The sequence below is a fragment of the Fusarium oxysporum genome, chromosome IX (assembly GCF_013085055.1).
Source record: "Fusarium oxysporum Fo47 chromosome IX, complete sequence".
Taxonomy (NCBI): Eukaryota; Fungi; Ascomycota; class Sordariomycetes; order Hypocreales; family Nectriaceae; genus Fusarium; species Fusarium oxysporum.
The window spans coordinates 1460764-1488068 of record NC_072848.1 but is presented as its reverse complement, the minus strand read 5'-3'; the positions used below and the strand labels follow the sequence as shown (position 1 = coordinate 1488068).

Here is a 27305-nt window from a genome sequence, read left to right as displayed (position 1 = left end):
GCGTCAACAGAACCAGCACATAACAGACATCCCACCCAACGCAACTTTCTGAACGCGTGGGCACTGACGCGAACAAGTCTGCGCGTGGCTGTGGTCATGGTTCACACATGGTTTACGGAGTACAGCGAGATATTCACTACGATTAGAAAAATGGGCACTATGTGATGATCAAGATCGCCTCAAGGGCATGTTCGATTATCCCCAAATGTAATCCCCCGTTTCCCTATGATACAGAACACCCAAAAACAAGACCGGACCCATTTGTCGTCATGAAACACCCTACATGGTCCTGCGCAGCAAGCAGTCGACCGCAAAGATTCGTAACAGCATGTAAAACAGAGCGAGCTTAACCACCGAAACCATAGAGGGTGCGGCCTTGTCGCTTCAGGGCGTAGACAACATCAAGAGATGTGACTGTCTTGCGCTTGGCGTGCTCGGTGTAGGTGACGGCGTCACGGATGACACCCTCGAGGAAGGTCTTCAGGACACCGCGGGTCTCCTCGTAGATCACTGTCGGGTGTGTTAGGCACGGTCGAGTCTGCGGCATATGGTAAGCAACTTACTGGCAGAGATACGCTTGACACCACCTCGGCGAGCGAGACGTCGGATGGCGGGCTTGGTGATACCCTGGATGTTATCTCGCAAGATCTTTCGGTGACGCTTGGCGCCGCCCTTGCCGAGACCCTTGCCGCCCTTGCCGCCTGTTGATATAAGTGTAAGCTTGGGGGGGAGAACACGAGGCGCGTCCGCATCGCGTCGGTGGTCGAGCGAGAGTATGCGGAAGCAGAGGCGGAGTGCTACTTACGTCCAGTCATTGTGATAGAGGGAGAGTTGGTCGTTTAGTTGCGTGGTTGGTGTATACACTGGTAGTGTATAGTAATGTGCAGTGGATGTAGAGAGTCGTTGGATGAATGTGTTTGAGTATGAGATGCAGCAATGAAGTGCGGGAGTGGGAGAGCTTAAGTACGAGTGGGCCAGAATCGGGATCAGTTGGCTGGACCCACTGTGTGATCTTGATCCCTGCCGGGCGACGCGATCTGTGAGCGTAAGTGCCTAGTGACGCGAATTTTTGAGCCGACGAATTAAAAATTCGGCTTGCGTTGATTTTTGAAATCGAAAGCGGGGTGGTCGGTCTCAGGCTCTCAAGCTTCCGGCACTCAGCAGCATAACACGCACCCCAGCCAATTAAACTTGAGCCACTCATGCGATATTGTCCCACCAGTGTAAAGTCTCGTTGTAGGGTAGTTTTTAACCACAATATGTTTGTTATATCATGTGTGTAACATGGACATACTGTAAAGTGGTAAAGTTGTTGAAATGTTGTTATAGACCTTATGGCATAAACTCTAAGCTATTGTGACTCACTGTGTATCGTCTGTGGCGAATTACGTTACGGTTGTGTGAGTCTACTGTTTCCTCGAATCAGGTAAACTATATCATTAAACATGTCTACCAACTCGAAATGCCCAACTTGATACTCAGACATAAACATAAAAAGTGAAAGAATCCGATGATGTCAATTAAAGCTCAACAAGAGAGTACCAAGGCATTAAACGGAACTAATATTAATAATTATCGTCTTGCACATTTACCAGAATAACAAACATTACATGTAGTCTAAGCAATTGAGAACACATAAAGTCACAGCCAGTCATAGACTGACCACCAAGCATTACAATACAGCAGACTACAAAGACCAAAAAATTCATCACATCCAACATCACACAAGGCATACAAAGACTGTAACGGGAACGGGATAGCGACATGTTCCCCAGAGTGGACTGTGACTGTGGCTACCTTATGGCCCGTTTCCCCGGGACGAGTTTCGCCTCAGTCAATTATCGGAATAATCGGGTGCCTGGACTGAAATTCATGGCCTGGGACAGCAAATTCGCCATTGGCTGCCTGGCAAAATAAAGATCAGATTCCAACGGGTGGGTGACTTTGACAAGCGTGCGTGGGGCGCTACCTTACCTTACGCGTGCAGATGAGACAAATGGAAATTGGAGCCAATAGAAAATTAGCACGCGAGCACATTTTTTTTGCAATCAGTGGTGCATTTTTCGCCAGGGCCCCATTTTTCCATTTTCGGTGGGTGATTGCAAAAAACACACTCCAATCAGCGCGCACGGTCCACTGCACTCAGATCAGCCGCCGCCTGCACACTCAGGTATAAAGGAATCCCCCCGCCTGCTCCCTCTCTCGTCTTTTCCTTCTGCATCACACACCCACTTCAGCCTTCCACCCCCACAATCATCAACAACAACTACCATCATCATCAACCACATCCTCTTTTAACCTTTTCATCACATCAATCTTCAACAATGGCTCGCACTAAGCAGACCGCCCGAAAGTCCACTGGTGGCAAGGCCCCTCGCAAGCAGCTCGCTTCCAAGGCCGGTAAGTCTTCACCGCGACTTTATCTCGACGCGACACACGTCTTGATACATAAAAAACGTCATAACTAACATCATCACCAACAGCCCGCAAGTCCGCCCCCTCTACCGGAGGTGTCAAGAAGCCTCACCGCTATAAGCCTGGTACCGTCGCTCTCCGTGAGATTCGACGATACCAGAAGTCGACCGAGCTCCTCATCCGAAAGCTCCCCTTCCAGCGTCTGGTGAGCACCACCAATATACATCAATCATCACTTGACATATACTAACATGAGACAAACAGGTTCGTGAGATTGCCCAGGACTTTAAGTCTGATCTCCGCTTCCAGTCTTCTGCCATCGGTGCTCTCCAGGAGTCCGTTGAGTCCTACCTCGTCTCCCTCTTCGAGGACACCAACCTCTGCGCCATCCATGCCAAGCGTGTCACCATCCAATCCAAGGACATCCAGCTCGCCCGCCGCCTCCGCGGTGAGCGTAACTAAGCGATCTCACACATGGGTATTTGGGAGGATCACGACTTTTTGCTTTGACACGAGGGATATCATGGTTAGGGGATAATCAAGGCGTTCACGAGGAACATGCTTTCTACAGTTGGGATGTATATTAAATGGCAAGCTAGTTAGCTGCCCTACGCAATCGACCACCGGTCTTTGATCATCATTTCTTGTTCCTCGTGTGATTTGCTATTGATGGATTGTATGTAGCTTAATCGCCATCGCGCGCCATCTCGCTCTCGATTCAAAACGTGAATATCGTATCGTGTTTGACCGCACATGCGCGTCTGATGTCAACAGAATTCGCGCGCCACATGGTACCTGGTCCCATTGCCTAATCGTGAACTGACATAGTGCACAATAGCCAGCTGCGAGGGGAGCCTAACATTTACCACATTTCCAAGCCGTCACGATCCATATTAAATGACTCATCGCCACAGCCTGTGGAAATAGTCGCAAGTGCTCAGTCACTCGCTCACCCATTCATTCATCATCAACTGACTGCATCGTGCAATTGTCAAACCCGATGGAGATTTGCATTATTGTACCTCGACTTCTACAGCCTCCAAAGCTGGCTCCATGGGACTATTTACTCTGTTGACGGACGCGAGGGATTCAACGGCTTATTCGAACAAGTATTATATAATCGATCAAATTGATTGCATCTACTCTTTTTATTACAGACCAAATTACGCCAAAGAATCAACATGATATGTGGGAAGTTGCGCCAAAACATCGAAGCCACCTGTGCCAACCTTTCCAAGTCTACCCATCACCAGCCGACCACTGGGCGTAGACAGATCGTCCCAATCACCATCCAGCACAGCGTCCTTGAGGAATGCGAGCGTCGTCTCGAAACTCATTTTAGTGAAGGGGCTGACGTTACCCTTCAGACCCATTCGGTTGAAAGGTGTGAATCCACCATTTCTCGTCATGTGGTCTCCGATCAGGTTCAGGTGGCGGTTGTCCACCTTGATGCCGTGAGATCCGAAGACGCCGGCAAGTTCTTGCACGATGTTTTGGCGAGCTGCTTCAACACCGTACACGGCCAGTACGGCAGCGATGTCGTTGGTCTGGATGCGGTTGGGGTCGATGAAATCGCTGTATCGCTGCATTGCCTGCAGGTTCACACCCGCTGTATGGATGACCTTTGTGTCCTTCTCCTCGACAAGGGTGCAGGCACCGACGCCAGAAATCTCCTGTATCACCGTCTTCCTCACAGCGTCTTGAACGAGGTTGAGCATGAGGACTTTGGGAATAGTTGAATCGTACTCCAGTGTGAAACTGCAGCTGGCTCCCGTCTTCTCGTCGAACGAGAAGTCTGTAACCTCGGCGTATTGTTCAAGGACCCGGTTGGTTCGTGCCTTTGCAGACCAGTCGACATCGTCACCATCCCCGTCACCTTCCGCCTGCTGGGGGCTGCCACCGAAATCTTCATCCTCATCAGCATCATCGTCACCGGCATCCCGCTCCATTTCCTGCTGCACGGCATCGTCGTCATCATCGTTGGGTCCATACGACACTGCCTCGCTTCGTTTGGCTCGCTGCTTGGCATTCGTCGCGTCATCATCACCATCCTCATCGTCTTCATCATCATCGAAATTGCCGGCAGCTTCAGCATTGGGAGCAGCCGTCTCCACAACACCAGCCTTGGCGCCAACATCGGGAGTGGCCATTGTAGACATTGTCATTCGCTTCCTGATGTCCTTCTTCACAAGAGCCAGTAGCCGGTGGAGGAGCTTCCTCTCAACAGCCTCGACAACGTCCGAGATATTGATGGCATATGTCTTGGTGTACTCCTCCGAGTCGAAGAACTGTATATCGACCTTGTAAATCTTGGCCGAACCGTAAATCTTGCCTTGACCAACCTTCTCTTCAACGTTGATGCTATCGAGAATGAACCCAAGAGGCAACACTGAGATGGACTTGGCAAAGATCTCTGCATCTTCTACAGACATCTCCTCGATTGGGTAAATAGACATGGCTGGGGTGGAGATCTTGTCGCTAGCTGTCATGAGAATCTCACGCAGTCGAGGGATACCCAGCGTGACGTTCTTTGCAGAGTGACCAGCCAAATGGAAGGTGTTCAATGTCATTTGCGTCGAAGGCTCACCAACAGACTGACCCGCTACGATACCGACAGCTTCTCCAGGCTCCACAAGAGACCGCAAGTATTTCATCGCGAACAGCATCTCCGCATTCTTCTTGTTGAGGCTCACACGAGAGAGCGCAAGCTTGTTCTTATCCGATTTGTCCCGGACAAGGCCATCCTTGTTCTCCTTGATGTATGAAGTCATGGCCTTGTAGAAGTTCTCAGATGTGGCGAACGCGGTCGTGGCAGGGTTGAAGAGACCTGAGATCGGGTCCTGAGCCTTGGGATCTTTGATGTTGGTGTGCTTGAGAGCCTTCTTCATGTATTTGGTGATTGCATCGCGGTGCATTCCTAGGCGGTCGCCAACGCTGGGGTCGTAACGGAGCTGTGAAGCCTCTGATGTGACGTTCTCCAGGATGAAGCTGAAATCAGTCAAATACTTCTGCTTGGAAACATCGAGACCATCCTCGCCGTACAGGAACTGGATCATGGAGCCATCTGCATCTCGCACGGTGGTATCGTACGCGACCGTCAAACCCTCCATACCCTTGATAACACATCGCTGTAGGTAACCGGAGCGGGACGTCTTAACAGCAGTATCGATCAGACCTTCTCGACCGGCCATGTGATGGAAATAGTACTCTTGAGGCCGGATCCCTGTAAGGAAGCGCTGCACGATATAACCGCCAGCTCGAGCATGAGTCTCGAATGGGTTAAAGCATGGCAATGACTTGCCGCTGACCATGATAGGGACACGCCGACCCTCCAAAACCTGCTGACCAAGGTTGCAAGAAATCAGCGAGGCATTGACTCTGGATCCCTTGGCACCGGATGTTGTCATGGCTTGCATCTGGTTGAAGGGGAAAGCCTTCTCGAGACCAACAGGCATGGTAGCTGTCTGGATCTTGTCCGTGATCTTACTAAGACCTTCCTTCATCAGAAGATCCAGACCTTCTTGTTTGCTGTCGTCGCGAAGTACCTCTTCCAGACGCTCCAATAGCAGAGGATCTCTAGGACCTGGGTCCTGCTCGAGAGAAACGTAGGAAGATGCAACTTTGAGACCCACTGAGTCGGCAGGCACAAGCGCTTCTCGCCGGGCTTGCTCTCCCTCAGGCGTAAGTCTCAAATCATCCATACCACAGGAGAAAGCCCTCATGTTGAGATACCTCGTGAGCAACCTACCGAGACTACTCAAGAGCTTACCCGCAACAGCCGGGCCATAAATCTCATGAACAGCGTGGATGACACCACCAGAGCTGGGACCAATCTGTGACTTATCCAGAATACCGGCGATGAACTCGCCATCCTGAAAAACAACAGTTCCTTCTTCAGAGTTAACACCCCACTGACTGGCTTTGATTTGCGTTTCCGCTTTCATGGAAAGCCCGCCGCAGTTGGGAGGCTGCATGTTCTTCAAGATGGTGGTGATGACCTGCTTGCCAGTCCATCGAGCTACAGGTCGGATCACTGCAGGGGCAACAAGTTCGATTCTCTCGCCAACAATGTGGCCACTCTCGGGCCGCAATGCGTTGTAAACCAGTTGTTGATAGTCGCCCTTGGTGAAGAATGTGTCGCGGTTACAGAGAGCAACGGATACCGAGATATGATCCTGAATGAGACCTCGGAGAGGTTTCCCCGCAGTACCAGATAGGTATTGGTGATCAGTGTCGGCAATCTGGAGGGCTTCGGCGCGGGCAACTTCGTTCTGCGGGAAATGCATGTTCATCTCATCACCATCAAAATCAGCGTTGTATGTGTTACAGTTGGCGTAGTGCATTCGAATCGTCTTCTCGCCAGGGAGAACTCGAACTCGATGTCCCATAATAGACGGTTTGTGAAGTGTTGGCTGCCGGTTCATCAGGACAACATCGCCATTGGTCAGATGGCGGTAGACTTTCTTGTTCCGGGTCCTAGCAGCATTGCTGCTTGTGGGAGCCAGTAGCTGATTTGCGAGAGACACACGGTCGTCGACTGATTTGTTGCGAAGGTTGACGATCTGGCCATTTTCATTCTCGATGGCGAAAGCGCCAGGCCATTTGTCGACACCGTTGATGACAGCTTGTTGCATGTCTCTGAAGTTGTGACTGGTCACTGGCTCGGGATACGTCAACTTTTTCGCAAAGACAGGTGGCACACCGATTTCGTTGGTCTCGATATTGGGATCGGGTGAGATGACACTTCGAGCGGCGTAGTTAACACGCTTACCCATCATGTTCTTTCGGAAGAGACCTTCCTTCTTCTCGAGCTTCTGCTTGATGCCATCCTCGTTGCGCTTCGCTGCAGCACCTTGAACCGGGTTTTTATTCTTATCGATGAGCGCGTTGACCGACTCTTGAAGCTCTGCTGAGGCCTGATGCATCCTGTTGACATCGGCTTTTTCCTCCTGTAACTCCCTGTGTAGACGCGCGATCGTTCCACAGCCTCTGAGAATATTTTTGTAAAGAGAATTTTGCTGGGCTTCAGAAATCTCGGACTCGCCTGTTCGAGCTTCGGGGCGGTAGCGGTTGGGAGGAACTAGGATGGTTGTCAAAAAGAACATGTCGGGCGTGACATTGGTAGAGCTGCGGGTCGGGGGCTTCGCGTTGTATAGGAGGGAAACCAATTCTTGCTCCTTGGTGAACAACTCGTTGAGTCGAGCTCGAACCTCCATGGCGCTGATATACCGCTGTGGAGAAGAAGAAGTAGAAGCCGTGTCCGCATCTATCATCTCCGTGTCCTGATCGGTGACATCTCCATTAACGCGGGAAGTCTCACGAGTAGGAGAAGCCACATCTGCAACGCCCTCGTCGGATGAGTATCCATCGGGCTTCTGTTTGGTTGCAGCTTGGTGGACCCTGGCCATAGCATCGGCCTGCTTGAAATTCTTCTGAGCCATCTTGGCCTTGTCCTTATCAGATAGTGATCTCTCAAAAACTTTAACAAATCGATCCTTGCGGTATGAAGGTGAAATGCCACCACAGCTAGCGCAAACTCTGCGCTTGGTGATTTCTGCCAGAAACTCCTTAATAATCTCACGACGCATTTCGCTCGATCCCTCGTGTTTTCCTCTCTTTGTGTCGCCTCTCTTGATCTTAATACCGCTAAGACACTTGTCAACGTACTTGTCTCTTGCGCGTGTTACGTTATCGATCGAGTTGGTGCCGCCCTCCTCCTCAGCTTCACTTTCCAATTCAGAGAAGTCCCCGAGCTCGATGGCCAGCTCGTTATCGCCAATGGCACCCACTACGTGAGCCTCCTGAATCAAGCCGTGCTGAAGAAGTTTTAGTTGGCACACATACTTGTGTAGTTCTTTCTGAGGAAGTCGGAATCCTTTGCAGTAGACGCAGGCAGCTTTCAGGAGTCGATAAGCTTGGTCCATGAATACTGGATGATAGACTGGCACTGGGAGTTGAATGTGTCCAGCATGGCCGGGGCATGTAGCCTGGTTCAAGTTACATGTTGTGCATCTGTGATTGCGCTGTGAGAGGCTGTCTTTGTCAATCTTGGTATGCCAGTGGAACTTACGGCGCATCGCCCCATGATCCGAGGGCAGGGTCATAGAGACCGCCTGGTACAGGATTGAGAAGGTTGTCGAAGGTTTCGGGATTCTCAATTCGCTTGACAGAGATTGCTCGGATCTCCTTTGGCGACAAGAACGTAAACTCGACGCTCTCTACCCCGGACGCGACCGGTTGTGCGATATTCATGGTGACGTTATTGTCGCCCTTTCGAGCGAATAATTTGGCGATTGAGCGACGTCTTTGGGTTAACTGACGAAATCCATTCCCAGTGCACTATGCGAAGTGAAGGTAAATCGTAGAGGCAGTGGGGACCTTTGCGAGAGAACAATTTTTTGGCGGTGCGGCCCGGCAGAATTTTAGACCGATCCATGGAGCCAGTCTTGCGCGCTACTCAGCGTCTCCACGCATGGCTCTTACTGACCTTGCCATTTGCATCATCTTAAAAGCTGTATCTATTGCACGCGCATCACCGAAACCACGATCGCCGGACCATCCAACCGAATTTTTACTGCTGATACGCGCCATAATTCGCAGTTGAAATTCTTGATCTTCCAAAGGCGCTCCTTAGCACAGCTGTAAAGGCAGTGTCTTTGTAGCCTCAACTAAACGATCAGGCATCGTTGAGCTACAGTGATGGATCGCAACAACCAATCCCATGGGCTCGGCCCTCGCCACGATGCCTCATCGCGAGTGCAAAAGATCGAGTCTGCTGCGGACAGGATGGCTGCACTCAAGGCTCGAGTCGCCGCAGCAATCGGAACCAGCAAGGCAAAGGGGGGCCTAAACGTTGGACTTCATCCTGCCTTGGAGGATCTAGGATCATATAAGCCCGCAAGTAAATCAAAGGAATCGACGCCAATGCCATCAAGTGGGCGAACAGACAAGGTCCGATCGCAAGACGCCACGAGGTCGGGCTTGATCAATGAGCAGAATGGAGAGAACCCCTACTACGATCCTAGTCTTTCAACACAACCTGGTGGAGGGAAGGGACGACAGTCAAGATCACTTGTATTCAACCAGAAGGGCAAATATATCGCCCAAGCCAATGCTCTTCGTCGACAAGCCGCCTTGGAGGCGATGAAAAAACGAATTGCAGAGCAAACTCGAAAAGCTGGTATCGACGACGATCTAGATGTTGAAAGGAACTATGTCGTGGATGCACCGCCAGAGATTGAGTGGTGGGATGAAGGACTTGTTGACGGAGGAAGCTATGACATGCTGGATGACCCTTCGAAACTCAAACTTACAACGGCCGACAGCATCATCACTGAATACATTCAGCATCCGGTTGCACTCGAGCCACCTCAAGATCGACACGTTCCGGCAGCGAAGCCTATGTTCCTGACTTCGAGAGAACAAGCGAAGTTGAGGCGACAACGACGAATGGCTGAGCTAAAAGAAATGCAAGCTAAAATTCGCTTGGGATTGGTACCAGCTCCGCCTCCCAAGGTCAAGAAGGGCAACCTGATGCGAGTTCTTGGTGACGGTGAGTCTAACATACGATCTCGTTGACTCAATCACATGCTAATGTTTTATCTAGTTGCTGTCAAGGATCCAACTGCTGTCGAAGCGCGCGTCAATCGAGAGATTGCGGAACGCCACCAGAAACACGTCGAAACAAACGAAGAAAGGAAACTCACCAAGGATCAGAAACACGACAAACTCGCGACAAATCAACAAAAAGACGCCGAGAAGGGAATTCACATGCTGGTTTTCAAGATTGGAAGCCTAGCGAATGGACAACACCGTTACAAGATTGGCATGAACGCTGAGCAACTGGCACTTACAGGCATATGTGTCATGCACCCCAAATTCAATTTGGTGATTGTAGAAGGAGGCGAATGGAGTATCAAGAAGTACAAGAAGCTCATGCTTAGCCGAATCGACTGGACCGAGAATTCGCCGTCAAGAGACCGAGACGGAAAACAAGGCGCCACACGCGACTGGCTTCTCGCCGAAAAGGATAATGGCGAGCTTAAGGATATGTCGATGAACGAATGCAAGCTTGTCTTTGAGGGCGAAGAGAAGGCGCGAGCATTCAGAAAATGGGGAAGTAAAGTGTGTGAGACAGACTCGGAAGCGAGAGATGCTCTGGCCCGCACTAAGATGGACAACTTCTGGCAACTCGCCAAAGGCTTTGCCTAAACAGACAGATACGTATGGATGTTCGCTGAGGTGCGACAAGAACAAGAACTCAGAACTCCTCAATAGATGTGGTTCAAATATTAATAAACTTGCCTAATAAATGGTTGTAAACTTGCGAAAGGTTCCATATTCTGGACTATCATGACTTGGACATATTGCACAGATGCTGAGAATATGTGGCGAGTAGATGAACACTCTCCGGGCTTCCTGAAAAGGTATAATTCCTTACTAGGTGCCTTGGTCCATGGGTAAAAGAGCGAGATCATGGGGTTGCAATTGACAGACTCGGTGACAAGCATCTGATACCCGTCGAGCCGAGGAACTCACGAGATACTTGAAAACCTTGCGTCATTAATGTGTGACAGTGCTTTGGGATTCAACAACAAATGTTCTAAGCTCTTGTTGCAGTGGTATCCTAAGAATAGAAATAGGGGTCTGTTATTGCGATCTAGACTCTGGACTTTGACTTACAAGTAGAGTCCTGGACACAAGCAACCCCGGGCGCGGCCGCCTCAACGGGCCTATGCCATATACCCGGTAGCCAGATGTGTACCTTGGTTTACTCGCAGTTTGGTCGACGGATTATGAACAAGCCCTGGGGGTTAGAAGATCACCACCAACTGACAAGGATACAGGAGGTACTGCAGTAACAAACCAATATGGAAGGCAGGTTTCGGGGAATTTGCCGGTTTAGGTGCTGCAGCTCTACGTACCTGTCTTGCGCGACCTTCCATTGTCAGACCGAGACTGGAACTGGAACTGGACGCGGGCTGAGGCTACACTTCCTACGTACATCAGCCATGAGATAGATCTTCGAGATCCTTGACTTGAAGATCATCATGGCATGCATGGTCTGGAAGGCTCCAAGTGGAATGGATCTCCGCGGACCCCTGATCGAGGAGAAAGGCCTAGGCTGGGGACCGATCATAACCAGTGCACGGCTCACTTGGAAATGGCCTGAATCCCGTTTAGAGCCTGTCAGGGAAACTCTAATTCGGTGCATGTCATCCAAACCGTTGAGCAGGGATAGGCGAGGCGGAAGTCATCGCGAAACCACACTCAACTTCTGAAGATGGGTAACGAAGCAGATGGGACTGTATATGTATATCGTGTTGCGGATTGGAACTGCGAAAGAACACTAGCCTGCTACAAGAAACGTGTAATCGTACGAGAATGGATATCTTGGTTTGATACTGCTCAGCCATAACCCGACAACTATCAGCTGTAGTCACCACTCAGATTGAAGTTGCACACTCACTGCCAAGAGCTATCTGGAAGTCAACATGGTGGGCAATGTCATCCTGGCAGGCATCAAGGATCTGATCTAAATGGCCTCCGTGAAAGCAAGCAAAGGAGAAAATACCGTAGCTACCGTTCTCATCACAGGCCATGGCATTCCTAATGCAGTGGCTTCTGCAGGTGATAGGTACCAGGAATCGATGGAACAGTCAAAGGTTGCCCACCATACATACCCCCCTCTTTCTGTCATCCTGGATTATCCACGCGTGTCTCGATCCCAGAGCCAGTTGGTTTGCCAGTCAAGAGCTGGCTCTGAATTAAGCTTGTGCAGCAACCGATCGGTGATTGCAGTTTTGGGACGCTCTTCGAATCATGATCTTCACGGAGGGTAACCGCACGAACCGCGTCTATTCATTCAATCTCTACATCCGGTATCCTCCCATCCTTGACCGGGACATGTAATTAACTCGTTAATGAGAAGACATGGCCGAATACTGTTTGTGTAACCTTGGTGGGCTCGCCCCGTGGAGTCTATCGACCCCATTACTGTGGAAGCTCTGAGTCCAAGGTATCATTATGACTCCTGCCCTCAAGAGCGTTCAAGGGCTTTTGATTTGCTTGCTGCAGAGTTTTCGGGCCGGACTCTGCGGATGAACAGACTGGCTCCTTTGCAAGGTTCCAGGTTTCCCAGGATCCTTGACTTTTTGCATGCACTCACACGAAGCTCAAGTTAGTTATATGGATCTTGAAGACGAACGTTTGTTAGGACAGTTATAATATTGTAATTAAAGTTGTGCATGTTTTGGGGAAGTTTTCGAGTTGAATGGAAGTGGCTTTTCTCAGTTTCGTAGTATGACAAAAGTATGGGTTAATATGGTTCAAGCCCTCCAAGGCGCCGATGACAGCTATGCAGCGCCTGGTCTGTATACGATATACGACGCTTATAAACGGACGTTTTGGAAGTAAGTCTTGCGCCGTAGATCATTCAAGAACTCTTCAGCTTATGATCATAGCCGAGCCCGCAGCCAATGAGGAGGAAGTCGAGCGAAACAATGCGGCATCTGAAGAATCTGGCTCATGTAGGAACAAACCAAAAAAATGTGCTTGCTCTGACATTAGATCTTGGACTTAACCTAGGCTTTGGCGTCTCGGCGGCAAAAAGAACCGGTGCGCCTGCGCCTGTCAGGCCTGTATAGTTAGACTAATTGTTGTCTAGGGACCCTGGAAAGCTGGGACGTTTTGTCTTGGCTTTCGCCAATTTGGGCAAACTCGTCGCGACTTTACCTCGTAAGGTAGGTTAGTGGAGGTTAGAGACGGGATGGACCAAAAATTAGGGTCCCAAGGGACGGCGAGCAAAATACAGTGCAACAACAGAAGCCACCGAGGCACTAACGTTAGCTGAGTGCTCACTCGTCAGGTAGCGGACTTGCTTGGCTGATGAAGAATACCCGCAGTTTGTACAGATGTTCCATTTCTTGCTCCTCGATTGCTGGTGTATTGTACGCAGCGTCATCATTTAGCGCAGTAGCATCGCCGGATGCACTTCATCGTCTCCCCTAGACGCATGGACTGGCAAAGGAGATCTTGCTTTCTGAAAATACCTACTACCTATCTAACCGCGAGAGCAACGCGGATATGGCTTATAATTTCCGTCCAAGTGGGCTTTATCCTGTAAGGTTAAGGTTTGGTGGGTGTATCTATCTCAGCTGCAGATATGGATGCGCAAAGGTACCCAACATCCTAATTCTATACGGACGGAGTACACGCAGTATAAGAGCGGAGGATTAAAAGGACCGGGCCGCCGTAGGGTAAGGCAAGGCAAGGGAAAGCAAGGCAAGACAAGGCTCAAACTGTATTTTGTGCCGTGGATTTGAGATGCAGTACCTTCGGTCCGGCTGCGTTTAAACGGAATGAATGAATATTGAGGCTATTTGCAAACATGTGCGTGCATGCGTGCACCCAATGCCGTCGATATGTATAGCACAGTAGAGGCCGTTTTGCGGGGCGCCACCGGCCGTTGAGCGGGCTTGAGGCCAGGAACAAGCCGATATCTACTGTCACATCTGGTAAGGTTGCAGACACTGTAGACTCCCTAACAAACAGCCGCGCCATTTGGGCCTTCAGAAGTACCATCACAGGCCGTTTCAAGGATAAACAGCACTGTCCTTTCGTTACATCGTGCCCACTCCACAAGTTCCTGACCCACCTGGACCGCGCCCACCTAATTATTCCGTGCAACGGCAGCGTGTAGGGATAAATTGGACATGAGTGGACTTTTGAGCTTCCACATATCACATCCATTCTCCAGACCGGCCGGAGTCACGGCCCTGCCCCAAGCCAAACACAGCACTTGACCGGTACGACCAGGGGTTTATTCCCTATTATCCTCTGGGGTTTCCTCGGTCGTGAGCCGTTTCCTCGTACTTTACCGTATCGGCTCTTCGGATCTAGCCCGGTTCCTATTTGGCCTTACCATTCCCCTGGCTTGCACCGAGCCGGACTCGCACGAGTCGCACCACCTGATCCGTTGGCCCTGCCATGCCGTTGAGACGGGACGCATACAGAGATCAGAGCCTACTGTAAGGCCCCTGGCCATCATCCTGATGGCAGCTATGTCCGCACATGAACGATCCATGATTTGGCCAAGGAGCCTCCATCTTCAGGAACACGAGATGATATGTGGACGCAAAGTATGAATCGTCGTCAAAAGGTCAGCGGCGATGGCCCCCATATTCTAATTGGTCAACAGAGCCCAAAGGGATTATAACAGTCCGTGGAATGGTGTTTATGACGTTGCAACCATCAAACTTTTCCTTGATTCTGTCTCGGCGGATCTACCATGCTGCCCTCCAAAGATAATAACAGCGAGCAACCATAGGATGCCAACGACAAATGCGCTCACTTGTTGACCTACTCACCAAGGTGCCTTACGTACCTACCTACCTAAAACCGCGGGCCACCGTCGTTGGTTCTCACGCACCTGCACTACCTTGCGGTCATCGCACTACAAATGCTTGAACTGCATGGGCCAGCTTGCCAAATTGGGGCTGTGCGCACGCTTCAATTACAGAGACAGCGCAGTGTGCCGTACTCGATATCTTCCGAGTGTGTTAGTGTTGGCTTCTTGTGTTGGCTCTTGATGGTGGAGAACTCATGGGACGATGGCATCAGTTTGAAAAAGAACCCACGAACATGGTTCAAATACGGACATATTCCAAACCTGGACTGGCTTGGGCTGAGCTGGGGCTAGGCTCTGCCTCTATGCTACTTTGTTCGTTATCGTTGCACCAACAACAGTGCCTGCACAGAGTGTTAAGCAGCTGTCTCTCAGGTCTTGGAAATCCTGGTCGCTGCGGAATGCGGCCCTCTATACCTTAGCTCGCGTTAGGGTTGATTTTATGCTCTAATTTGGGGCACTCAACGGTCTGACTTGCACACATCTTGCTTGGCTGGCTGGTGACAGCAAACGGCCCTAGCGATACCGTTATCTACCTCAAGTCATCCGCGAGATCTGTCAAGGGTCGCAATGGCCCAGCCGTGTGGTTGGCGAGCTCGATCCTAGCCTAGACCTCATTTCGCTCTCTTCCCGGCCCCGTCACCCGCTTCTCGACACCTTCCCAGTGGCTCTCTAGCCGTGAACGCCAACCTACCCGTCTCCCCACCCTGGACTCGTCTGTCTAGCCTGTCTTGCCTGTTTCTCTAGCACCCCCCCATGCAGGCGGAGACTGATCCTTCGACAATCCTCGTCTGGGTCTAATTCATTGATGGTAGTAGCTTCATCAAAGAGGATCTAAGTAATCGATCTTCCCTGTACGTACGTCCATTTCTCGCCCAGGACTTGGTCTGGTCGACGTTCGTCTTTGTTGCCACCGTCCGTCTGCGTCTGTTGCTCACAACTCCATCTCCCGTGTTGGTTGTGCCCTCGCTGTATTTATCCAACTGATACCCCGTCATGGGGTTTCCCGTCTTGGTCGATGAATCTCTACTCACTGCAGTACCTAATCTAACGGTGCCTGTGGCCTATGGTTCTCTACCTACCGGAAGTGCATGGCTCATGAGACCCTAGCATCCCCACGGATTCTAACCCGACCCTCGCATACTTGCTTTCTATAACGACCTCAAATATGTACCTGACACCTCCCTCGACCTCGAACTCCCCCGTATCGCAGTATTCACAGTTCTTCGAAACGAGTTCGTCCAGTTCTGACACTTCCTGCCCCCCAAATCGTCTGCCGTCTTGCTACGGCTCTCCATTTCAGCAAGCTGTCTCAGGCGTTTCACAGTCAGACTTGGATTCGAATTCGTACTCCCACCACGCTCGCTGGTTCACAGTGCCTCAGCCAGAGCTTCTATCACCGCCTCCCATGGACCACGGTAGCACTGCTTGGGTCACACCAGACGGCTTAGTGGCTGGGACAAGCACAGCTTCTTCAAGCTCGGTAGAACCTGACGCCCTGCATGCGGATTTTAATGCATTTGCTGGATACGACTCTTGTTTGCCTGCCCCATATCAGACACATGACGCCTACATGTCGCCCAGTCGCAACCCGTCAGTCCATGAGCCCTCATTGTCGTCTACCAGCCAATCCTCGCGAGCGCCGTCAATAGGCGCAAGGCCACCATATGGATACTTGCAAGATCCCTCTAACTCGAGATTCAGAGTCGAAGGCTCCGTGAGCAGCTATGGCCAGGGATATGAGCCGCAACCGTACTCAACTGCCGGTCCAACTGCTGCTGCTTATCAAACCGACGGGCCCCCCTTCGCTTCAAATCTGCCCTCCAGCCTCGGCGCAAGTGGTTCAACGGCCTGGCCGAAGCAAGAATATGAGGTGCCTCAGTTCTATTCTACCCCGCAAAACCAACTTCCTGATTTTGGCCCGGAGAGGAGACTATTAAAGACGAACAAGGCCAAGAGACCCACCAGAAAGCACACATCGAAGGAGGAGGCAAACTTTCAATGCGAAGTCAAAGGATGCGGGAAGTTCTTCAGTCGCAGCTACAACTACAAATCGCACCTGGAGACTCATGATGAGAAGCGCGAATATCCGTTTCCCTGCACTGTCGACGGGTGTACCAAGAAGTTTGTGCGGAAGACCGATCTTCAACGACACCACCAGAGTGTGCACATGAAGGAGCGCAATCATAAGTGTGACTATTGTGGACGCCTCTTTGCTCGAAAGGACACTCTGAGAAGGTAAGCATGCCACGCACTCTGGCGCTCACAAACTCTAATAGTTGAATTGGTAGACATATGGAGGACGGCTGTTCGAAGCGGTTTGATATCGGGACACTCAACTTGCAAGGTCCAGGTTTCGCAGGGTTGGGGATTGTTAGCCCAACCAAGCCGTCCGGTTTAGACCCTCGCCGCCCTGGATAGACTTGGGCTTAACATGCTACGCAGTCGTCATCAACACCACGGATGTATTTTAAGATACATAGTAATCTATCGATGTGGCAGGGTCCTTGATCGGGAAGAAGTTAGACTTCTTTCAGAGGCCTTTTCTCCAGGCATTTCAAGTTAGAAACGGCATCGAAAACCTGACCTAGAATTGGAAAAGGTAGGCTGGCTAATGATATCACGGCAAAGTGCCTTGTCAATTCTGGATCTTGCTGACTTGTGTTATTTAGGAACACGTATTCTCACCTAAGAAAGGAAGTAACCAGACTCACGAAACCCAATGGTTGAATGTATAAAAAAAAAACCTGATGAGTTGGTGACAAAATGCACTCAAACCGCGGAGGTCCACTGATCAGCGTCCGGCTGTATATTCTGGATAAAACCTTGCTCCAATATGCAGATACTGCAACGGCTGAGGCACAGACACAAAAATCTCGAAAAGGAAAACTCTGTTGGTGCCTTTCCACATGCGACAGCCTAGGGTTCGCATGCATTATGCCGAGAGCCTCACCTGGGCGACATATCGAAACGACTCGCCTCGGCATATGCGAACTTGACAAATAGAATCTTGATCTGGAAGCTCGCTGGGAATGGGATCTTTTGTGCTAAGTCCCACTCTGGAGAATAATTTGTCAAGGTTTGCTGCTCGACTAGAGCAAGCGGGTTCAACTCTCGCATCCCTTGTGATTAAGATTGCTTGCGGCTGCAGTTTGATTACATTACACCGAGGCTCACACTAGCATCATTGAGCCGTATGGATTGTACAGATTCTTGGGCGACCTGCACAGCAGAAGATGGAGTAGGTCTAGTTTACGGTAGCAAGGCCACCAAGGATGTGATCTGGCATAACTAGGTACTTGTGATGTAGTGAAAATAAAGATTCAATACAATGATTCTCATCCACATGCAACAATGCCGACTGGAAACCGGGATCTGTCTGTGGAGCATCGCCTATCGATTTGGATTTAATTGTCATCACCCCAGCTTTGTCACAATAACGATACTCCGTAATTCGTACGATATTTCGCTTCGCAGGTTCATGCTTTGGCTTATTGATCCGATTGGATCGTGTAAATATACATCCTAGAAGGATGGATTGCATTGTATTGCTAATGCCGGCAGAGCATATGTCATGGCACGCTGTGGGCACCTTTGAATTTTGTTTGCATAATACCAGTAGTCTGAAGCAATCCCAAGTACAAAATAGGTACTAACTGCTTCGATCTGTTGTTTGAAATAGGTACATGGAGTTTTTATTAGTGACATGCTTGCCTACGTGGCAGAGGCGTAACTAATGCATGCATGTGATAATAGCACCCGGTGTCGAACTGGATCTTCTAGAAAGGTGCCTAAAATTGAAGTTTCCTTAGATCGCAGCAAAGTATCCTTTCTCACACTCTGGCTGTAGAGATACATCTGTTTCAAGGCACAGTACTCGGCATTAGATGAGTAGTTGGAGGTAGCCCCACATTTTAAAGGCAGACAAAGCTGTTCAGCACATCCCCCACGTCATGGCGTCCTTGAATCGCAGCCCAGATCGATCAAGCCAGCCCTGAAGCCTTGGCCTTAGCCAAGTTCTCTTCTTCTTCTTCCGATTTCTATGGCTTTGTGAGAGACCAGCGAGGAAGCCTCAAGCTCTATCTACCTATGGCACGGCCGACTCCTACAGAATATACAGCTGCCGCTCAAGGCGTGACCCGACAGCGTTGTTGAGACACATACAATCCAATCCAATACAATCCCACTCGTAGTCGCGTCCCGAGCGAGACATCACCACCATTGATCGACATGACTGACGATAACCACACCTACAGCGCCAAGTGTCGCCTGGCCCCTATTTCTCGCGATCAACGCGAAGATGAGGTTCCCCCGGTCGAGGCTCAGTTCTTCTACTCGTCAGTCATCCCGATTGACGATCCTCTTTCAACATCCTCAACCGTTGGTGCCGATCCAAAGACAAATAAGGGACAAGTGCGCCCCTTCTCTCGAGGTGATAATAATGCGCTGGAAAAGGCTTGGCTGAGTCTCATGTCCGAGCCTTCACGTCGCGCTCATCAAGATGCATTGAAGAATCTGGACCGCACTCCTCAATTCGATACAGACATACTAGCATCGCTCATCCAGCTTCTAACTACAAAGCACTGGGAGAGGCACCGGAAAGGCTATCAGCCACAAGATGTGACAGCACCAACCAGTGATGTACTGCCCACAACGCCTGTGCCCGCCTGTTGCTCTGAATTGGTCCTTGACGTTTCCCAAGAACTCGAGAGAGCTTTCTGTGCACTTGTCAGGCGGCGAAATCCAGCCCTGAATGTTGATCAAGTCATGCAACAGGTCGTGTTCGCACTTGATCGGTTGAAAAAGCAAGCCAACGATGAAATTGAGGCTCAGCCGGTATCAAACAGCACACCCTCGAGCCGTCCAGGAACCGCTTCGACCAGTACTACTAACCACCCAATTACCCGCATTCCCAAGACCACAACAACAACAGAGCCTCGTAGTTCTAAGCGTCGATCAACTATAGGAGAAATGAGAGCAAGAACCAACAGCTTGTCCACTTCGCAGCCCCCACGAGTACAAACTCTAGTTGGCAGTCCTGGCCTTACACGACCACCAGTTGTCGATGATGGAATATCAGGCAGACCATTCGTACGCGTTGGAAGTCCAGAGACACAGCCAGAACCCGGAACTCTCCCACTGATTGGACTTGGAGGCCCAGGGCAGGATGCCCCTCGAAACCCAGATCATCCTCAAGTCGTTCCCGAACGAGAAGAGACTCTAACCATTGCGAACCAAGGGGCCCGGGCAGTACCTGAGGAGAGCCAGACCAAGGTAGCCGAGGTTGCGGTCGGAATATCAAGACTTCATATGGTCTCGTTGCCTGTGCTTCAGATGAAGCCGATATACTGGTCTCCCATCAACGATGTTGCGGTTGTTTCTAGGGCGACGTGGTTCTATAGGTTGTATTTCCAGGGTCGATTAGGAGGAAGGATAACTGACTTAATCCAGAGATACCATGCTCCCGATACCGCCGGCTGTTGCTAACCAGTTAGAGGCCGGCTATCATTATTTGCGACCATGGACTGAGACATGGAGTGATGAACTCCGATGTGCTATCGACGTGGGACCACTGGGTGAAGAAAAGATTTCGCATAGACTATGGCCTAAAGATTCAGAGATAGGATCCGGAGACGACTTCCCCGAGCCAGTTATACCATCAGATCCATTTTGTGCTGCTCGCTGCTTTCGGGGTGAAGCTGCTGCTGAAGGTAATATTGATACGACTCCCGTAAAGAAGGCAACTGCGGAAGACGCAAACATCCCGACACGACCGTATTCGAATTATCATGTCCTGTATAAGAATGCCACTGAAGCTTTTCTACTGAAACCGAGCCTGAAGCCATCAGCATACTATGGCCGACGACCGACGATGAAGATCATGAAAGGTGTCACTGTTGGAATTCCTGTTGCTCGAGGATTCGACCGAGCAGCATGGGAGCGCCTCCACCATAAGAAACAGGCACCAAACAAAGCAGGTGCTTCTGCTGCCGATGAGTCGCACGAAAGCCGTGGACAAGATGTATGCGCTGCTTGCAAAGCCGACAAGGAGAAGCGTCAAGTGACTGATCTGGTTCTTGTCGCTCACGGCATCGGCCAGAAATTTGCGGAGAGGGTTGAAAGTTTCCATTTCACTCATGCCATCAATGGATTTCGCCGAGCTGTGAATATGGAGCTTCAGAGCCCTTTGGTCAAGCAGGTTTTGCGCGACGATCAGAATGGACTGATGATCTTGCCCCTAAATTGGAGAATGGGCCTATCTTTTGAGGATGGAGGGCCAATGAGGGAGGAAGATAAGGAGGAATACACGCCGGAGGGGTTTGGACTCAAAGACATCGAACCTGATACGATTCCAGCCGTTCGCAGCATGATATCAGACATCATGTTCGACATCCCCTTTTACATGTCACACCACAAAGGGAAAATGATCCAGGCTCTTGTATCAGAAGCAAATCGTGTCTATCGACTCTGGTGCCGTAACAATCCAGGTTTTGCTGAGAATGGACGCGTCCACATGATCGGACATTCCCTTGGGAGTGCGATGGCTCTTGAGATTCTTTCAAATCAACCAACCACAGTGCCAAGGCTGGACTGGTCTCGAAAGGAACCCGAGGTACGTTTCTTCGAGTTTGATACCAAGAATCTTTTCCTGGCGGGCAGTCCTGCGGGATTCTTTCTTCTTCTGGAGCGTGGTGTCCTTATGCCTCGCCATGGACGAATGAAGCCTGGAGCTGATTCGAACGACATCGTATCGAAAGACGTCGTAGCGGAGGCCGGGACTTTTGGCTGCTTGGCTGTGGACAACATATACAACATCCTTGCTAAGGAAGATCCCATCGCGTACCTTCTCAATGGCGCTGTGGACCCTGTCTACGCGGCGAGCCTCAAGAAGGCTTATGTCCCTAGCATTTCGGGTTCTCTGTGGAAGTCTGTCGGCGCCGCAATGCGAGGAGTAGTACCAGGCATGGCACCGGCACCAAACCCTCTCGTCCCGGAGCCGGAGCGACCTTCAACGATCCGATTACCCTCTCAGTTAGAGCTCGAGGTGCACGACTTTACCCGTGAGGAAATTGCAGAGAGAAAGGTATTTCTGCTTAACGATAACGGGCAAATCGACTGGTACCTCCGCTCAGGGGGAGGGCCTTTGGAGATACAGTATCTCAACATGCTCAGTGCGCACTCCAGCTATTGGACTAATCATGATTTTATTCGAATGCTCTGCATCGAGATTGGACGAAAGCCAGGCCGGGCTCATTCTATTCCCGCCCTCCGAGCAACGAAAGCTGCCAAGAGACTTTTGGTAGATTAGATTATTGTTCTTACCATTCGCACATAGAGCAGATGATATCCTTATTTTATTCTTTGTTTCTTTTGATTGAGCAGGCGCGAGATGGGCGAACGGACAGCATTCGGCGTTCTGGCATTGTGTTTGGAACCAGTAAAAGGGAAAGCTCGGTTAGATTTCTGTTCAAGTTGAATCAGCATTGCACAAGGGCCATATAAGCAACTTTAGACCGGCTTTAGCATTCTCTAATTAATCTAAATAATATGATACAACTTGATATGCTTTTGGTTTTGCAGTCTAAACCGCTAACATCTGGTATCGCAGTTGCTCGAACGAGTCTAGAAACCATCCATCTCCATCATATCTTGGTCAAACTCGTCATCGTGGTACTCAAAATTGTTGTCCTGCGCGGCAGGCTTTGGCCGTTGAGCTTCCTCCTCAAGCTCCTTGATCCTCTCTAGATCCATCTTCTCCTTATGTTCCATCAGGTCCTTATATCCCCAGGTGCTGATGCCTTCCTGGTCTTTAGCCCGGAACGGTTGCGCCATAGTCCGAAGGAATCGCCTTGCGCTGCTGACGGCCATGTCGGTGCTCAGATTGACGTCTGACTCTTGGAGGCCTTGATTGATCCATTTGGGTAGCTGTGAGCGCTTCTTCTGAAATCGACGGTCGGCAAGGACCATGATTCCATAGTCGTCCTTACCACGCAAGACTCGGCCAAGACACTGTGCGGCGTGTCGCATTGCATCAAAGGAGAGGAAGTCATTCTCCTTGATGCGGTATGTTTCTCTCAAGAACTGAAGACGAGCCTTGAGAATACGTGACTCGGTGTATTGAAATGGAACTCCAATACATAGCACAGTACGACCATATTGATGGTCGAAATCGATGCCTTCGGATACCTTTCCTCGGGCGACACAGAGTAAAACGGCACCTCTACCGTTACAGCACGCTGTGCGGTACGTCTCCAGAGCAAGCGAGGTTTCCTGTGCATCGGGGGTTTCCACCAGGATCAGTTTGTACTTCCAAACTTCATCAAGGATACCCATTCCTTGCCACATGCTAATGATAGATTCCATATAAAGATAAGATGGAAAGAAGACAACCATCCCATCCGGCGTGATCTTGGCAAATTCAGTGAGTAGGTTGCCGTAGTTTCGAACCACACTGGGTTCATTCCGCACTTGAAAGCTGGTCGAGACGGAAGCCTGATCGCTGCCTCGAGTGACAATCATAGGCATGAAGGATCTCCGAGCGAGGGTCATGGCATAGGATTCTTGAATGACAGTTGAGAAATCCAGCATCTTGGGGTATATCTCCAGTGGAGAAATAGTACCAGACGTGATAATGACAGAGTAGAACCTGTCAAAGACGGGCTTGATAGCGATGGCAGCGTCAAGACAGGTGAAGTGAAGGACCGGGTTAGGGACTTCAGCAGTATCGGACTCAAAAGGCTCAAGGATAAGGAGAAAGCCTTTCTCGTACGTTGCCACCAGCGTTGCAAAAGTTGCAACCTCCTGAAGAGGCTGGTAGTCTTCAATATTGGTGAGCTCGAGGGTCCGAACCAGTGATGTCAGACGTTCAGCGCAAAACCTCAAAGGCTTCTTTTCGATGAAAGTATGCTCTCGGAGATGGGCAAGGAACGAAGGCGGCGTTTCAGAAATGACCTGGCGCACTTTCATCCTCGTCTTCAGATACTCAATGAATCTCTTGAGGAAAGCAATAAAGTGTTCTGCCCTCCGAATGTTTCCTGGAACAGCCTCTTTGAGTAAATCTTCGGGAAGGGCTGCGGAACGGTTAGCACGTTGCAACCAAGCAAATAGATTTCTCATTAGAACCTACCAGGATTTGCCATGAAAGCATCTTCTTGACGTGCCTCGTCAGCATCACGCAGTCCTTGAACTAGTTTCTCATACTCATTCTGTAGTTGCTGCTGGTCTGTATCACGCATCTGTGAAATCTTGTTCTCTAGATTCTGAGCTCCTCTTGTGGCTTTACGCAAAGAGTCCTCTGTGATATCTGTGCTGAGAGATTCGATGCAAACGTTGTCAATGTTGTGAGCTTCATCGAAAACAACGATACAGTCCTTGGAAAAGTCCTTTGATACCCGTTCGGCGATTTTGGGGTCGAGCAGATAGTGATAGGAGAAGATGACGACGTTGCAGTATTGCATCTGAAGCAGAGCATAAGAATCACTAAAGCAAGGACCATAGGATTTGGGAAATACTCACCATTCGCCGTGCAGTAAAGTATGGGCATTGCTTATGCTCTTCACCATATCGAATCATGTCATCGAAAGACCAGACGCCATTAGGAATCAGGTTGTGAGGCTCAAGAAGGTCTAGGTTCTGTATCATTGGCTCAGCATGGAATGGGTAAGGAAAATTGGGGTTCTGCGAGACTTACGTCGTGATACACGCAGACGTCTACGTTTTCTCCACGTTCCTTTTTCTCCTTGACAAAGCCGGCCGTGAGACTCCTGCAACGAGCATCGACGATGGCGCCACTCTTCTCACGCTTGACTGAAGGATGTAGACACAGATTCTTTCGACTTGTCAAGCCTAGACCACGGAACTCTTCTTCATAACCGAGCTGCTCGGCTCGGTATTTCATGAGAGACTTCAGCTCTACTAATGCCTTTTCAATTTCGGACATGGTACCTGTTAAGGTATAAGTCAGCAATAGCAGGGTGAGGTCAAGTGCCACTCACGAGAGCAGTAGATCAGCTTGCGCTTTTCAGGCATGTATTGTTGGTACGCAACAATGAGTGACAGAAGAGACACGGTCTTGCCTGTGCCCGAAGGCATTTCCAGAACACAGTGGCCCCCTGCATCTAGTGTTTCTGGTGTGATGGGTGATCATGTCAGCAATCACGATGCATTCAGCAATAGAAGGGGTAGGTACTTTTGAGATCACACATGTAACTTAATGCGCCTCACGGTTAGTCTATCTCTCCCATTCGGACACCACAACGCCCAACAACTCACGCATATTGCTCTGAGAAAATTGAGTCAGCTTTGGCAGGTGAAACTCGCGCTTATTAATGCATACCTGGGTATATCCTGGGATAAGGGAATAGCACAGGCAGGTCACTAGATGATGTGAGTAAAAGGGGTGCCCTGAGGCGAAAGGATGTCGTACTCGATATTGAACTTCATAATGAACCGATGGCTAACTACGAGGCAAGCCCTCGGCGAATTATTGCAGGTGTAAGTGATGGATAGCGACAAAGATGGCAAAAGGCGTGAGGCGTGACGTGAACTCCTGTGTGATCAAAGCTGAGCGTCGCGAGGTCACGTGCTGGGGCGCTGATGTCACCAAGACAGCTTTCGGTGAGGACTCATTACACCGAGAGTACCCCACCAAGGTGAGGCAAGTCATCGAGATATCAGGGTAAATGAATTGAATGATCTGTGCCTCCATAGATACTATGATACAAATCACTGAAAATGTAATGCCCCATTAATATTGTTGCTATAGAAGAACTGCACATATTGAGATAAGTCAGCTTGGAACATCCGAGAGCATATAACAAATAAGTCATTATCCGTCCAAGTATCAACCCTCTCACTCTCATACTAGATACACACGCAAGGAAGAGGCTAATCACTAAGGCTCAGTATAAAGACCTATCGAGATTTTATAAACCCTCGTTATTTCTTGTTACAAGTTTACCAAGGCTCGCTTTAAAGATTCACTCAAGCAAAACATGAGGGTACAGCGAGAATGAACTCCGGTGCACATGACTTTCTGCGAGCGTCGTCTTCTGAAACAGCTCCTGAAACAGAATTGCTGATTGTTATAGCTATATAGGATGGTGATCCGCGACGAGATAATGAGGTTGGGAACATAAAGTAAGATCTTCACGGGACGATATCGTGTGAGGGGTCAAGGGTCTGGTGTAACCTTGTCACTTAGTGACCTTATCCGCTATAATGATGCTCGTCTGATTGATGTTGAGTCGCAAACCTCACCTGGTTTGATTCCTCTTCTGGTAGATGAACAAGACCGAATGCCGGTAGTTCGAGACCTCTATGTGCTAAGCTAGATAAGGAGATGCTCTGGGGTCTTCATGGGTTAGGGGTGGAGTCTGGAGAAGGGCGCTTGCCAGCCATGCTGATTCCAAGGATAGGATAAGTAAGGTAACTTACTGATCGTGTGATGTGACTCTGGGAGTATGCCGTATTGTGGCTTCATGATAGAGGCAGGGACGACGGATAGTTCACGATATTTGCCGATAAATTGTATTGATGGATACTTGATATATTGTGGATAAGTTCGTCAAGGCGTTGTTTATCGTTGGCCAAGATATTAACGTAAAGGAGGACTCTAGAAGAGCAATTGGAGGTCTGTTGCGAATGGACGGCATGGGAAGCATTAAGTTTAAGGTGGTGGGGAAAACAAGAGAGTGGAGTCCAGGGAGCTCTGTCCTCCACTGCCCTCGGCGCAGGGCGCTAATGCACCGGGTTTGTCTTGGGTCTGGCCCGTGGTGTCCTCATTGAACTTCGCCTCAATACTGGCCTTACATTGCCACAACATCACCTCACATTGGCATATGTCGACGCTGAGAATATGTGCCTTGTGTGCGTTCAATCGATCTCGTGATCTCAAGCGCAGCAAATTCTCCATCTACTGTGCCTAATCCTTGTGCATTGCAGCGTCTGATAACCTCAATCCTGCATCACTTTCACAGCCAATCAAGTTGAGACTCTTGGTTGTTCAGCCCGTGCTTCTGGATCTAAGGTGCACTGTGACCAAAGCCTAGCGTGCTGTGGGAGGCAGTTCCCCGCTTCTGGATGCAGCTCCCCGCCAATTACAGCGGGAAGCCAACGCCAGCTCCCCGCTAAATGCCGGTGCTGGTCTTGCTTGATTGGTCCGTGCCCCCAATCCACCTGTGGTCGTTCGGCCACTATCACAGCATTGCAATCCATGGGTTGGATGTTCTCTCAGTCTCAAGTGATCCAACAGACGCCAGCTAGCCAATTTTCTTCGCCGATTACTGCAGACTGATCTTGTTCTTGATAAGTAGACAGATAACTTGGGCATGCATTTGCGTGTCTAGGCTGAGGGAAACAAGTACGGGCTGCACACCTTCAAAAGGGACTACCCTCATCAGTATATACCTTTCCTAGCATTCGCCATCCATCCACTCACTCATCCAACCAACCGCGCTGTCAAACCACCCAACCAACAAAGCCA

At 50.0% G+C, this 27305-nt stretch overlaps 7 protein-coding genes across 7 annotated transcripts; 4 read left to right on the top strand and 3 right to left on the bottom strand.

Annotated features, from left to right (window-relative positions):
* Positions 1-120: 120 nt before the first annotated feature.
* Positions 121-963, bottom strand: FOBCDRAFT_167971 (histone-fold-containing protein). The gene is made up of 3 exons (XM_031189968.3): positions 806-963; positions 564-701; positions 121-510 (listed from the first exon to the last, which is right to left on the bottom strand). Exons 1-3 carry the CDS (start codon positions 813-815, stop codon positions 347-349), a joined length of 312 nt encoding a protein of 103 aa, XP_031033953.1. The 5' UTR covers positions 816-963; the 3' UTR covers positions 121-346.
* A 1361-nt stretch (positions 964-2324) lies between these two features.
* Positions 2325-2877, top strand: FOBCDRAFT_189507 (histone-fold-containing protein; the record flags this gene model as incomplete). Its single annotated transcript, XM_031189966.2, has 3 exons — positions 2325-2400; positions 2484-2620; positions 2680-2877. The coding sequence occupies 3 exons, from the start codon at positions 2325-2327 to the stop codon at positions 2875-2877; spliced, it is 411 nt and encodes a 136-aa protein (XP_031033951.1).
* A 482-nt stretch (positions 2878-3359) lies between these two features.
* FOBCDRAFT_167965 (uncharacterized protein) lies at positions 3360-8853 on the bottom strand. Its single transcript, XM_031189959.3, has 2 exons — positions 8486-8853; positions 3360-8427 (listed from the first exon to the last, which is right to left on the bottom strand). The coding sequence occupies exons 1-2, from the start codon at positions 8665-8667 to the stop codon at positions 3579-3581; spliced, it is 5031 nt and encodes a 1676-aa protein (XP_031033944.2). The 5' UTR covers positions 8668-8853; the 3' UTR covers positions 3360-3578.
* On the top strand, positions 8854-10787 carry FOBCDRAFT_231232 (U4/U6-U5 snRNP complex subunit PRP3). Its single transcript, XM_031189965.3, has 2 exons — positions 8854-9967; positions 10022-10787. The coding sequence occupies exons 1-2, from the start codon at positions 9115-9117 to the stop codon at positions 10624-10626; spliced, it is 1458 nt and encodes a 485-aa protein (XP_031033950.2). The 5' UTR covers positions 8854-9114; the 3' UTR covers positions 10627-10787.
* A 5202-nt stretch (positions 10788-15989) lies between these two features.
* On the top strand, positions 15990-17551 carry FOBCDRAFT_206285 (uncharacterized protein; the record flags this gene model as incomplete). Its single annotated transcript, XM_059609166.1, has 2 exons — positions 15990-17059; positions 17494-17551. 2 exons carry the CDS (start codon positions 15990-15992, stop codon positions 17549-17551), a joined length of 1128 nt encoding a protein of 375 aa, XP_059465802.1.
* A 1212-nt stretch (positions 17552-18763) lies between these two features.
* FOBCDRAFT_189495 (DDHD domain-containing protein) lies at positions 18764-22330 on the top strand. The gene is made up of 2 exons (XM_031189950.3): positions 18764-20223; positions 20273-22330. Exons 1-2 carry the CDS (start codon positions 19052-19054, stop codon positions 22128-22130), a joined length of 3030 nt encoding a protein of 1009 aa, XP_031033935.2. The 5' UTR covers positions 18764-19051; the 3' UTR covers positions 22131-22330.
* FOBCDRAFT_231225 (uncharacterized protein) lies at positions 22331-25341 on the bottom strand. The gene is made up of 8 exons (XM_059609856.1): positions 25248-25341; positions 25158-25198; positions 25011-25103; positions 24817-24948; positions 24513-24766; positions 24338-24454; positions 23949-24279; positions 22331-23892 (listed from the first exon to the last, which is right to left on the bottom strand). The coding sequence occupies exons 3-8, from the start codon at positions 25024-25026 to the stop codon at positions 22445-22447; spliced, it is 2298 nt and encodes a 765-aa protein (XP_059465801.1). The 5' UTR covers positions 25027-25103; positions 25158-25198; positions 25248-25341; the 3' UTR covers positions 22331-22444.
* Positions 25342-27305: the final 1964 nt, after the last annotated feature.

Bases quoted from the DNA above. Each gene is read 5' to 3' on its own strand.
- FOBCDRAFT_167971 (XM_031189968.3), bottom strand. The intron at 511-563 runs GTAAGTTGCTTA...CACACCCGACAG, and splicing joins TGTCAAGCGTATCTCTGCCA to TGATCTACGAGGAGACCCGC.
- FOBCDRAFT_167965 (XM_031189959.3), bottom strand. From the start codon at position 8,667: ATGAATATCGCACAACCGGTCGCGTCCGGGGTAGAGAGCGTCGAGTTT. The intron at 8,428-8,485 runs GTAAGTTCCACT...GCGCAATCACAG, and splicing joins GGATCATGGGGCGATGCGCC to ATGCACAACATGTAACTTGA.
- FOBCDRAFT_231232 (XM_031189965.3), top strand. From the start codon at position 9,115: ATGGATCGCAACAACCAATCCCATGGGCTCGGCCCTCGCCACGATGCC. The intron at 9,968-10,021 runs GTGAGTCTAACA...TGTTTTATCTAG, and splicing joins GATGCGAGTTCTTGGTGACG to TTGCTGTCAAGGATCCAACT.
- FOBCDRAFT_189495 (XM_031189950.3), top strand. From the start codon at position 19,052: ATGACTGACGATAACCACACCTACAGCGCCAAGTGTCGCCTGGCCCCT. The intron at 20,224-20,272 runs GTTGTATTTCCA...GACTTAATCCAG, and splicing joins AGGGCGACGTGGTTCTATAG to AGATACCATGCTCCCGATAC.
- FOBCDRAFT_231225 (XM_059609856.1), bottom strand. The intron at 24,767-24,816 runs GTGAGTGGCACT...ATACCTTAACAG, and splicing joins CAAGCTGATCTACTGCTCTC to GTACCATGTCCGAAATTGAA. The intron at 23,893-23,948 runs GTAGGTTCTAAT...ACCGTTCCGCAG, and splicing joins TGCTTTCATGGCAAATCCTG to CCCTTCCCGAAGATTTACTC.